Raw genomic sequence first — 12,172 nt, 5'->3', positions numbered from 1 at the left:
GTGCGTAATGGAGTGATAGACCCCGACCCGGAACGCATGCGCCCCCTGATGGAGCTCCCCCTCCCCCACTCCCTCAAAGCCCTCAAACGCTGCCTCGGTTTTTCCTCATATTACGCCCAGTGGGTCCCCAACTACGCCGACAAAACCCGTCCCCTCATCCAAACAATCACGTTCCCCCTGTCGACAGAGGCCCGCCAGGCCTTCAGCCGCATTAAAGCGGATATCACAAAGGCCACGATGCACGCTATCGATGAGTCCCTCCCCTTACAGGTCAAGAGCGACACGTCCGATGTAGCTCTGGCAGCCACCCTCAACCAAGCGGGCAGACCCGTGGCCTTCTTCTTCCATGGGTACCTCCATGCTTCCGAAATCCGCCACTCCTCGGTCGAGATGGAAGCACAGGCCACAGTTGAAGCTGTACGATACTGGAGGCATTATCTGGCCGGCAGGAGGTTCACCCTCCTCACAGACCAACGGTCAGTGGCCTTTATGTTCTACAATGCACAGAGGGGCAAGATAAAAAACGACATGACCTTGCGGTGGAGGATCGAGTTATCCACGTACAACTACGATATCTTGTATCATCCTGGGAAGCTGTACGAGCCTTCCGATGCCCTGTCCCATGGCACCTGTGCCAACGCACAAGTGGACCGCCGTCGAACCCTCCACGCGGACCTCTGCCACCCGGGGGTCACTCGCTTCTTTCACTTTGTAAAGACCCCCAACCTGCCATACTCCATCGAGGAGGTCAGGACAGTAACTAGGGAATGCCACAACTGCGCGGAGTGCAAACGCACTTCTACCGCCCCAAAAAAGCGCATCTGATAAAGGCTTCCCGCCCCTTTGAACGCCTCAGCATGGACTTCAAAGGTCCCCTCCCCTCTACCAACCGCAACACGTACTTCCTCAACGTGATTGATGAGTACTCCCCGCTTCCCGTTCGCCATCCCCTGCCCCGACACGACCACAACCACCATCATAAAAGCCCTACACACCATTTTCTCCCTGTTCGGATTCCCCGCTTACATACACAGCGATAAGGGGTCCTCCTTTATGAGTGACGAACAGCGTCAATTCCTGCTTAGCAGGAGCATCGCCTCCAGCAGGACGACCAGTTATAACCCCCGGGGAAACAGACAGGTGGAGAGGGAGAACGGTACGGTCTGGAAGACCGTCCTACTGGCCCTACGGTCCAGAAATCTCCCAGTCTCCCGCTGGCAGGAGGTCCTCCCAGACGCCCTCCACTCCATCCGGTCACTACTTTGCACGTCTACCAATCAAAAGCCTCACGGACGCCTTCTTGTCTTCCCCAGGAAGTGTTCCTCAGGGACCCCGCTCCCGACCTGGCTGGCAGTCCCCAGGCCCATCCTGCTCCGGAAACACGTGCGGGCGCACAAATCGGACCCGTTGGTCGAGAGGGTCCAGCTGCTCCACGCTAACCCGCAATATGCGTATGTGGAGTACCCCATCGACCGAGAGGACACGGTCTCTCTATGGGACCTGGCGCCCGCCGGATCCCCGCCCTCGCCCCCGGCATCAGCCCCACCCACCCCCTTCCAACCGCAACTGCTTGCCGCAGGTGCTCCCCTCCCTGGCCCGCCAACCCCCATCACCCGCACCGCCTAGAGGACTAGACACCCCCCCCCACACGGCCCGGCCCTCACCAGGGTATGGAAACCTCCACGAGGAACGGATCATCGCTCCCGGAGTCATGGACGCCCGCATCTCCGACGTAACTCCACAGGTCGCAGAGGACGTCCAACTCTGTAAATAATTACCGTGTGATAACACATCTCTATATAGTTACGGGTCAGTGGACAGCCGCCGTTGGAGAGGTATAATTCCATTTCACTAGTCATACTATCAGTATCTTGTCCCACCTGCACGGGATGCCCCCCTCTCCTCCCCCAGCTTCTCAACGAGCACACCCCACCCACCCCCCCCCCCGCCCCGCCCCGCCCCCCGGTTCCTTTCTCAACAAGGGGTGAATGTGGGTAGTATGACTAGAGGTACTACGGTACCTGGGAGTGTGGGCTGCTATTGGTGGAGAAGGCTCGCTGCTCATTGGCCCAAGTGTTGTCTTCCCATTGGTCGAGATGAAGGTAGCTCCGCCTATGAGGCGGAGTATAAGAACCCGTGTTTCCCAGCAGCCATCGTTCTTTCTGTACTCAAGCTGCTGGGCACACTTCTTGTAGATTAAAGCCTTCGACTCGGACTACGCCTTCGTTTCTGTGCTTATTAATCGCGCATCACCCAGGTGAGCGAGTTGTCCACAGATCTGGCTGAGGCTGGTGAAGGGGACGGGCAGAAATTTTCCCTGAGGCACAGAGTTTAAAAAACAGGTGTTTATACTCATACTTTAAATAAATTCTTCCATGGGATGTGGGGACGTCGCTGCCTGGGCTCAGCATTTACCGCCCGTCCCTAATGGCCCCTTGAACAGAGACACTCGCCGCTCACTTGTACAAGGCACAAGTCAGGAGTGTGATGGAATACTCATGATTTACCTGGGTAAGTGCAGCTCCAACAACACTCAAGAAGTTCGACATCACTCAGAACAAAGCAGCCCCGCTTGATTGCTTCCCCTTCCACAAACATTGACTCCCTCCATCACTGACAAACAGTGTACAAGATGCACTGCAGTAATTCACCAGTAATTCCTTAGGCAGCACCTTGTAATCCCACAGTCTCTACCATCTAGAAGGACAAGAGCCACAGATACCTGGGAACCCTACCACCTGGAGGTTCCCCTCCATCACTCACCACCCTGACTTGGAAATATATCGCCATTCCTTCACTGTTGCTGGGGCAACATCCTGGAACTCCCTCCCTAATAGCACTGTGGGTGTACCTACACCTCAAGGACTCCCACCACCTCCTTCTCAAGGGGCAATTAGGGATGGACAATAAATGCTGGCCTAACCAGCGATGCCCACAACCCAGGAGAGAATAAGAATGGAGGGGCGTTGAGGAGAAATGTTTTTGACCCAGAGGTCACTTGGGGTCTGGAACTCACTATCTGAAAGGTTGCAGAGGTTAGAATGGTTCATCATATTTACAAGAAGGCTGGGTAAGTACCTACAGGGGCTGCAGACCGAGAGCTGCAATTGGGGTGGGGCTGGATAGCGTTGTCTGGGCTGACACGTTGCTGGGGCTAAATAGCCTCCTCTTCCCTGTATTCTGAATCATAATGTTCTCCCTCCTCTCTGACCCCACACTCAGAACTCATCAGTGAGGTCCTTGTGACAGTCCCCGTGGATGACGTGAAGGAGGGCGACTCCAAGACCACCGTGATCTGCGCCATGACGACTGGTACCTGGGATACGCTGAGCTGGACTAAGGATGGCAAGACGATCGTTGGCGACGCTCACATGGTGATAGCCAGTAATGAGTTAACGATCCAGGGCGTGGTCAGAGGGGATGCTGGGACATATTCATGCTCAGTCAAAAATCCCTTCAGCGATGGGACGTCCCAGAACCAGCTCACCGTCTATTGTAAGTATTCCACACACTCACATCTCACTTGGCAAAGTGTCAGATTTTTGCAGGGGATCTTTGTTGATCTCTCTTTCCGTTTGCCTTGCTCGCTATCTATCCGTCTGTGTTTCACTCCCTCGATCCCTGTGTATGTCTCTCTCTCTCTAGCCTTCTGTGCCTCTCTCTCTCTATATCTCTGTGACTCACTATCCTTCGATGTGTGTCTCTTTATTCATCTGTTAGTCACCCTATCCCTCTCTGTGTGTGTCACTCTCTATCACTCTCTGTGTATGTCTCTCTATCCCTCTATGTCTCTCTCTATCCCTCTGTGCCTCTCTCTCTCTCTATCCCTCTGTATCTCTCTCTATCCCTCTGTGCCTCTCTCTCTCTATCCCTCTGTGTGTCTCTCTCTCTATCCCTCTGTGCCTCTCTCTCTCTATACCTCTGTGTCTCTCTCTATCCCTCTGTGCCTCTCTCTCTCTATCCCTCTGTGCCTCTCTCCCTCTATCCCTCTGTGCCTCTCTCCCTCTATCCCTCTGTGCCTCTCTCTCTCTATCCCTCTGTGCCTCTCTCTCTCTATCCCTCTGTGTCTCTCTCTCTCTATCCCTCTGTGCCTCTCTCTCTCTATCCCTCTGTGCCTCTCTCTCTCGATCCCTCTTTGTCTCTCTCTCTCCCTCTGTGTGTCTCTCTCTCTATCCCTCTGTGCCTCTCTCTATCACTCTGTGCCTCTCTCTCTATCCTCTCGTGCCTCTCTCTCTCTACGCATCTATCTATCCCTCTGTGCCTCTCTCTCTCTATCACTCTGTGCCTCTCTCTATCCCTCTGTGCCTCTCTCTATCCCTCTGTGCCTCTCTCTATCCCTCTGTGCCTCTCTCTCTCTATCCCTCTGTGCCTCTCTCTCTCTATCCCTCTGTGTCTCTCTCTATCCCTCTGTGCCTCTCTCCCTCTATGCCTCTCTCTCTCTATCCCTCTGTGCCTCTCTCTCTCTATCCCTCTGTGCCTCTCTCTCTCTAGCCCTCTGTGCCCTCTCTCTCTCTATCCCTCTGTGCCTCTCTCTCTCTATCCCTCTGTGCCTCTCTCTCTCTATCCCTCTGTGCCTCTCTCCCTCTATCCCTCTGTGCCTCTCTCCCTCTATGCCTCTCTCTCTCTATCCCTCTGTGCCTCTCTCTCTCTATCCCTCTGTGCCTCTCTCTATCCCTCTGTGCCTCTCTCTATCCCTCTGTGCCTCTCTCTATCCCTCTGTCCTCTCTCTCTCTATCCCTCTGTTATCTCTCTCTCTATCCCTCTGTGCCTCTCTCTCTCTATCCCTCTGTGCCTCTCTCTCTCTATCCCTCTGTGCCTCTCTCTCTCTATCCCTCTGTGCCTCTCTCTCTCTATCCCTCTGTGCCTCTCTCTCTCTATCCCTCTGTGCCTCTATCTCTCTATCCCTCTGTGCCTCTCTCTCTCTATCCCTCTGTGCCTCTCTCTCTCTGTCTCTCTCTCTATCCCTCTGTGCCTCTCTCTCTCTATCCCTCTGTGCCTCTCTCTCTCTATCCCTCTGTGCCTCTCTCTCTATCCCTCTGTGCCTCTCTCCTCTATGCTCTCTCTCTCTATCCCTCTGTGCCTCTCTCTCTCTATCCCTCTGTGCCTCTCTCTATCCCTCTGTGCCTCTCTCTATCCCTCTGTGCCTCTCTCTATCCCTCTGTGCCTCTCTATCCCTCTGTGCCTCTGTCTCTCTATCCCTCTGTGTCTCTCTCTCTCTATCCCTCTGTGTCTCTCTCTCTCTATCCCTCTGTGCCTCCTCTCTCTATCCCTCTGTGCCTCTCTCTATCCCTCTGTGCCTCTCTCTCTCTATCCCTCTGTGTCTCTCTCTCTATCCCTCTGTGCCTCTCTCTATCCCTCTGTGCCTCTCTCTCTCTATCCCTCTGTGCATCTCTCTCTCTATCCCTCTGTGCCTCTCTCTCTATCCTCTGTGCCTCCCTCTCTCTATCCTCTGTGTCTCTCTCTCTATCCCTCTGTGCCTCCTCTCTATCCCTCTGTGCCTCTCTCTCTCTATCCCTCTGTATCTCTCTCCCTCTGTGTGTGTCTCTCTCTCTATCCCTCTGTGCCTCTCTCTATCCCTCTGTGCCTCTCTCTCTCTATCCCTCGGTGCCTCTCTCTCTATCCCTCTGTGCTCTCTCTCTCTCTCCCTCTGTGCCTCTCTCTCTATACCTCTGTGTCTCTCTCTATCCCTCTGTGCCTCTCTCTATCCCTCTGTGCCTCTCTATCCCTCTGTGCCTCTCTCTATCCCTCTGTGCCTCTCTCTCTCGATCTCTCTGTGTCTCTCTCTCTATCCCTCTGTGCCTCTCTCTATCCTCTGTGCCTCTCTCTCTCTATCCCTCTGTGCCTCTCTCTCTCTATCCCTCTGTGTCTCTCTCTCTCCCTCTTTGTCTCTCTCTCTCCTTCTGTGTGTCTCTCTCTCTATCCCTCTGTGCCTCTCTCTTTATCCCTCTGTGCCTCTCTCTCTATCCCTCTGTGCCTCTCTCTCTATCCCTCTGTGCCTCTCTCTCTCTATCCCTCTGTGCCTCTCTCTCTATCCCTCTGTGCCTCTCTCTCTCTATCCCTATGTGTTCTCTCTATCCCTCTGTGCCTCACTCTCTCTATCCCTCTGTGCCTCTCTCTCTCTATCCCTCGATGCCTCTCCTCTATCCCTCTGTGCCTCTCTATCTCTCCCTCTGTGCCTCTCTCTCTGTGCCCTCTCTCTCTCTCTGTGCTCTCTCTCTATCTCTGTGCCATCGCTCTCTCTCTCTCTGTGCCCTCTCTCTCTCTATCCCTCTGTGCCTCTCTCTATCCCTCTTTGCCTCTCTCTCTCTCCCTCTTTGTCTCTCTCTCTCCTTCTGTGTGTCTCTCTCTCTATCCCTCTGTGCCTCCCTCTCGTCCCTCTTGCCTCCCCTCTCTATCCCTCTGTTCTCTCTCTACCCTCTGTGTGTCTCTCTCTCTATCCCTCTGTGCCTCTCGCTATCGCTCTGTGCCTCTCTCTCTATCAATCGGTGCCTCTCTCTCTCTATCCCTCTGTGCCTCTCTCTCTCTCGATCCCTCTTTGTCTCTCCCCCTCGTGTGTCTCTCTCTCTATCCCTCCGTGCCTCTCTCTATCACTCTGTGCCTCTCTCTCTCTATTCCTCGTGCCTCTCTCTCTCTATCCCTCTGGTGTCTCTCTCTCTATCCCTCTGTGCCTCTTCTCTTATCCCTCTGTGCTCTCTCTCTCTATCCCTCTGTGCCTCTCTCTCTCTATCCCTCTGTGTCTCTCTCTCTCTCTCTGTGCCCCTCTCTCTCTATCCCTCTGTGCCTCTCGCTATCGCTCTGTGCCTCTCGCTATCGCTCTGTGCCTCTCTCTCTCTATCCCTCTCTCTCTCTATCCCTCTGTGCCTCTCTCTCTCTATCCCTCTTTGTCTCTCTCTCCCTCTGTGTGTCTCTCTCTCTATCCCTCCGTCCAGCTCTCTCTCTCACTCTCTCTCTCTCTATCCTCTGTGCCTCGTCTCTCTATCCCTCTGTGCTTCTCTCTCTCTATCCCTCTGTGCCTCTCTCTCTCTATCCTCTGTGCCTCTCTCTCTCTATCCCTCTGTGCCTCTCTCTATCCCTCTGTGCCTCTCTCTCTCTATCCCTCTGTGCCTCTCTCTCTATCCCTCTGTGTCTCTCTCTATCTCTCTGTGCCCCTCTCTCTCTATCGCTCTGTGCCCTCTCTCTCTCTATCCCTCTATGCTTCCTCTCTCTATCCCTCTGTGCCTCGCTATCTCTATCCTCTGTGCCTCGCTCTCTACCTCTGTGCCTCTCTCTCTCTATCCCTCTGTGCCTCTCTCTCCTCTGTGCCTCTCTCTCTCTACCCTCTGTGCCTCTCTCTATCCCTCTCTGCCTCTCTTTATCTCTGTGCCTCTCTCTCTCTATCCTCTGTGCCTTCTCTCTATCCCTCGTGCCTCTCTCTCTCTATCCCTCTGTGCCTCTCGGTCTCTATCCCTCTGTGCCTCTCTCTCTCTATCCCTCTGTGCCTCTCTCTCTCTATCCCTCTGTGCCTCTCTCTCTCTATCCCTCTGTTCTCTCTCTCTCTATCCCTCTGTGCCTCTCTCTCTATCCCTCTGTGCCTCTCTCTCTCTATCCCTCTGTGTCTCTCTCTATCCCTCTATGCCTCTCTCTATCCCTCTGTGCCTCTCTCTCTCTATCCCTCTGTGTCTCTCTCTATCCCTCTGTGTGTCTGTCTCTATCCCTCTGTGCCTCTCTCTCTCTATCCCTCTGTGCCTCTCTCTCTCTATCCCTCTGTACCTCTCTCTCTCTATCCCTCTGTGCCTCTCTCTCTCTATCCTTCTGTGCCTCTCTCTATCCCTCTGTGCCTCTCTCTCTCTATCCCTCTGTGCCTCTCTCTCTCTATCCCTCTGTGCCTCTCTCTCTCTATCCCTCTGTGCCTCTCTCTCTATCCCTCTGTGTCTCTCTCGCTATCCCTCTGTGTCTCTCTCTCGCTATCCCTCTGTGCCTCTCTCTCGCTATCCCTCTGTGCGTCTCTTTCTATCCCTCGGTGCCTCCCTCTCTCTATCCCTCTGTGTCTATCTCTCTCTATCCCTCTGGGTTCTCTCTATCCTCTGTGTCTCTCTCTATCCTCTATGCCTATCTCTATCCCTCTGGGTCTCTCTCTCTCCCTCTGTGTCTCTCTATCCCTCTGTGTCTCTCTCTATCCCTTTGTGCATCTCTCTTATCCCTCTGTGCCTCTCTCTCTATCCCTCTGTGCCTCTCTCTCTCTATCCCTCTGTGTCTCTCTCTCTCTATCCCTCTGTGTCTCTCTATCCCTCTGTGCCTCTCTCTCTATCCCTCTGTGTCTCTCTATCCCTCTGTGTCTCTCTATCCCTCTGTGTCTCTCTCTATCCCTCTGTGCCTCTCTCTCTCTATCCCTCTGTGCCTCTCTCTCGCTATCCCTCTGTGCGTCTCTTTCTATCCCTCTGTGCCTCCCTCTCCTATCCTCTGTGTCTCTCTCTCTATCCGTCTGTGCCTCTCTCTCTCTCTATCCCTCTGTGTCTCTCTATCCCTCTATGCCTCTCTCTATCCCTCTGTGTCTCTCTCTATCCCTCTGTGTCTCTCTCTATCCCTCTGTGTCTCTCTCTATCCCTTTGTGTCACTCTCTCTATCCTCTGTGCCTCTCTCTCTATCCCTCTGTGCCTCTCTCTCTCTAACCCTCTGTGCCTCTCTCTCTCTCTATCCCTCTGTGTCTCTCTCTATCCCTCGGTGCCTCTCTCTCTATCCCTCTGTGTCTCTCTCTCTCCCTCTGTTTCTCTCTCTCTCTCTCTGTGCCTCTCTCTCTCTATCCCTCTGTGCCTCTCTCTCTCTAGCCCTCTGTGCATCTCTCTCTCTATCCCTCTGTACCTCTCTCTCTCTATCCCTCTTTACCTCTCTCTCTCTATCCCTCACTCTCTCTCTCTATACCTGTGTCTCTCTATCCCTCTGTGCCTCTCTATCTCTATCCCTCTGTGTCTCTCTCTATCCCTCTGTGTCTTCTCTATCCTCTGTGTCTCTCTATCCCTCTGTGCCTCTCTCTCTCTATCCCTCTGTGCCTCTCTCTCTCTATCCCTCTGTGCCTCTCTCTCTCTATCCCTCTGTACCTCTCTCTATCCCTCTGTACCCTCTCTATCCTAGTGCCTCTATCTCTGTGCCTCTCTCTCTATCTCTCTGTGCCTCTCTCTCTATCCCTCTGTGCCTCTCTCTATCCCTCTGTACCTCTCTATCCTCTGTGCTCTCTCTCTCTCTGTGTCTCTCTCTCTCTATCCCTCTGTGCCTCTCTCTCTCTCTCTGTGCCTCTCTCTCTATCCCTCTGTGCCTCTCTCTCTCTATCCCTCTGTGCCTCTCTCTCTATCCCTCTGTGCCTCGCTCTCTATCCCGCTGTGCCTCTCGCTCTCTATCCCTCTGTGCCTTCTCTCTATCCTCTGCCTCTCTCTATCCCTCCGTGCATCTCTCTCTATCCCTCTGTGCTCTCTCTCTATCCCTCTGTGCCTCTCTCTCTCTATCCCTCTGTGCCTCTCTCTCTCTATCCCTCTGTGCCTCTCTCTCTCATCCCTCTGTGTCTCTCTATCCCTCTGTGCCTCTCTCTCTCTATCCCTCTGTGCCTCTCTCTATCCCTCTGTGCTCTCTCTATCCTCTGTGACTCTCTCTCACTCTATCCCTCTGTGCCTCTCTCTTATCCCTATGTGCCTCTCTCTCTATGTCCCTCTATGCTCACTCTCTCATCCCTCTGTGCCTCTCTCTCTATCCTCTGTGCCTCTCTCTCTCTCTATCCCTCTGTGCCTCTCTCTCTATCCCTCTGTCTCTCTCTATCCCTCTGTGCCTCTCTCTCTATCCCTCTGTGCCTCTCTCTCTATCCTCTGTGCCTCTCTCTCTCTATCCCTCTGTGTCTCTCTCTATCCCTCTGTGTCTCTCTCTATCCCTCTGTGCCTCTCTCTCTATCCCTCTGTGCCTCTCTCTCTATCCCTCTGTGCCTCTTCTCTATCCTCTGTGCCTCTCTCTCACTCTATCCCTCTGTGCCTCTCTCACTATCCCTATGTGCCTCTCTCTCTATGTCCCTCTATGCCTCACTCTCTATCCTCTGTGCCTCTCTCTCTATCCCTCTGTGCCTCTCTCTCTCTATCCCTCTGTGCCTCTCTCTCTATCCCTCTGTGCCTCTCTCTCTCTCTCTCCCTCTATGCCTCACTCTCTCTATCCCTCTGTGCCTCTCTCCATCCCTTAGTGCACATCGGCAGAGAGAGATACACAATCAGAGGGTGACTACTGAGGGGTGCTGCACTATCAGAGGGTCAGTACCAAGGGAGTGCTGCACTGTAGAAGAGTCAGTACTGAGGGAGTGCTGCACTGTCAGAGGATCAGCACTGAGGGAGTGCTGCACTGTCAGAGTGTCAGTATGAGGGAGTTCTGCACTGTCAGAGGATCAGCACTGAGGGAGTGCTGCACTGTCAGAGGGTCAGTCTGAGGGAGTGCTGCAGGAGAGGATCGTACTGAGGGAGTGCTGCACTGTCAGAGGGTCAGTGCTGAGGGAGCGTACACTGTCAGATGGTCAGTACTGAGGGAGTGCTGCACTGTCAGTGGGTCAGTACTGAGGGATTGCTGCACTGTCAGAGGGTCGGTACTGAGGGAGTGCTGCACTGGCAGAGGATCAGTACTGAGGGAGTGCTGCACTGTCAGAGGGTCAGTACTGAGGGAGTTCTGCACTGTCAGAGGGTCAGTACTGAGGGAGTCTGCACTGGCAGAGGATCAGTACTGAGGGAGCGCTGCAGTGTCAGAGGGTCAGTACTGAGGGAATGCTACACTGTCAGAGGGTCAGTACTGAGGGAGTGCTGCACTGTCAGAGGGTCAGTACTGAGAGAGTGCTGCACTGTCAGAGGGTCAGTACTGAGGGAGTACTGCACTGTCAGAGGGTCAGTACTGAGGGAATGCTGCATTGTCGGACTGTCAGCTAGGAGGGAATGCCGTACTGTTGGAGTTGATGAGCAGGTGCCTTTGAAAGCCAGTTTGTAGGCTAGGTGTGGGAAATCGTGAACTACGACAGCTATTCGAGGGCATGTGCATTATGCTCCAGATTCTGACACCCTCTCTCCATGGCACTGTATCACGTGACAGCTGTTTTTTTTCCACCCACCCCCCAACACACACTTCAATTCCAGATGGCCGGATATGCCCACCATCAGCATCATGTCCCCACAGACCCCCAGCCCCCCGCTTCGTCCTGGTCAACTCCACGGTCACCCTGACGTGCTCCACCAGCTCCGAGCCACCGGCACAGTACCTGTGGAGTGTGGGCGAGAGCAGCGACACCAACGTGCCCTCCAACCCGGTGCTGATCGACGACGCATCCAACTGGACCAGGCTGGAATTACAGCTGCATCGTTACCAATGCCAGGCTGAGCCGTACGGTGAGGAAGACGCAGATGATCACCGTGTACGGTGAGTGCCCGCTGTGCTGCCCCTCTCTCATGGCTGCGGGTGTCCTTTACACGTATTGTCAGAGACAGAAACTCGCATCGGGAGATGAAGGGAGGGTGCAAGTTATAGGATACTGGACTGGAACCAAACTTTTGTTCGGATACCAGACAAGAGCCCCAACCAATTTTTTATTAATTTGTAAAACTGAGGAAAGGATACTTCACATCCGGAGGATGATTCTGACTAATAGGTATCTTTTATGTTGAAACAAACTTTAATTTAAACCTAGAATTAACCACATTAACATCAGAGGAAATAGTTTTACAAATAACAGTTAATAATAATCTTTATTACTGTCACAAGTAGGCTTACATTGACACTGCAATGAAGTTATTGTGAAAAGCCCCTAGTCACCACACTCCGGCGCCTGTTTGGGTACACTGAGGGAGAATTCAGAATGTCCAATTACTCACAGCACGTCTTTGGGACTAGGGGAGGAAACCGGAGCACGGAGGAAACCCACGCAGACACGGGGAGAATGTGCGACTCAGCACAGAACCAAGTGGGAATTGAACCTGGGACCTGACTCTGTGAGGGACAGTGCTAACCACTGTGCTACCATGCCCCCCACTGTGCTATCTTGCCACCCCAAACAGTTCTTAAACAAAGGGGAAACTTTAACTTACTATCTATACCTGCTACTACTCCAATTAAGCAGTCCAATACAGTTCAAATGCTGTATAAATTAGTTAACAAAATAGGTTACTTATTTATGGTCCAGAACTTTGGA

At 53.3% G+C, this 12,172-nt stretch overlaps 1 protein-coding gene across 1 annotated transcript in view; it reads left to right on the top strand.

The window, feature by feature from the left end:
- The window catches only part of LOC119974263 (hepatocyte cell adhesion molecule-like), a 28,470-nt gene extending 17,063 nt beyond the window's left edge, over positions 1-11,407 (top strand). The window contains exons 3-4 of the mRNA XM_038813034.1: positions 3,223-3,625; positions 11,164-11,407. Of these exons, the coding sequence (XP_038668962.1) occupies positions 3,223-3,625; positions 11,164-11,407 (647 nt within the window). The remainder of the gene's footprint in view (positions 1-3,222; positions 3,626-11,163) is intronic.
- Positions 11,408-12,172: the final 765 nt, after the last annotated feature.

This window comes from Scyliorhinus canicula, chromosome 12 (assembly GCF_902713615.1).
Source record: "Scyliorhinus canicula chromosome 12, sScyCan1.1, whole genome shotgun sequence".
Taxonomy (NCBI): Eukaryota; Metazoa; Chordata; class Chondrichthyes; order Carcharhiniformes; family Scyliorhinidae; genus Scyliorhinus; species Scyliorhinus canicula.
The sequence above is the reverse complement of the archived record's forward strand: the minus strand, read 5'-3'. Positions and strand labels throughout refer to the sequence as shown.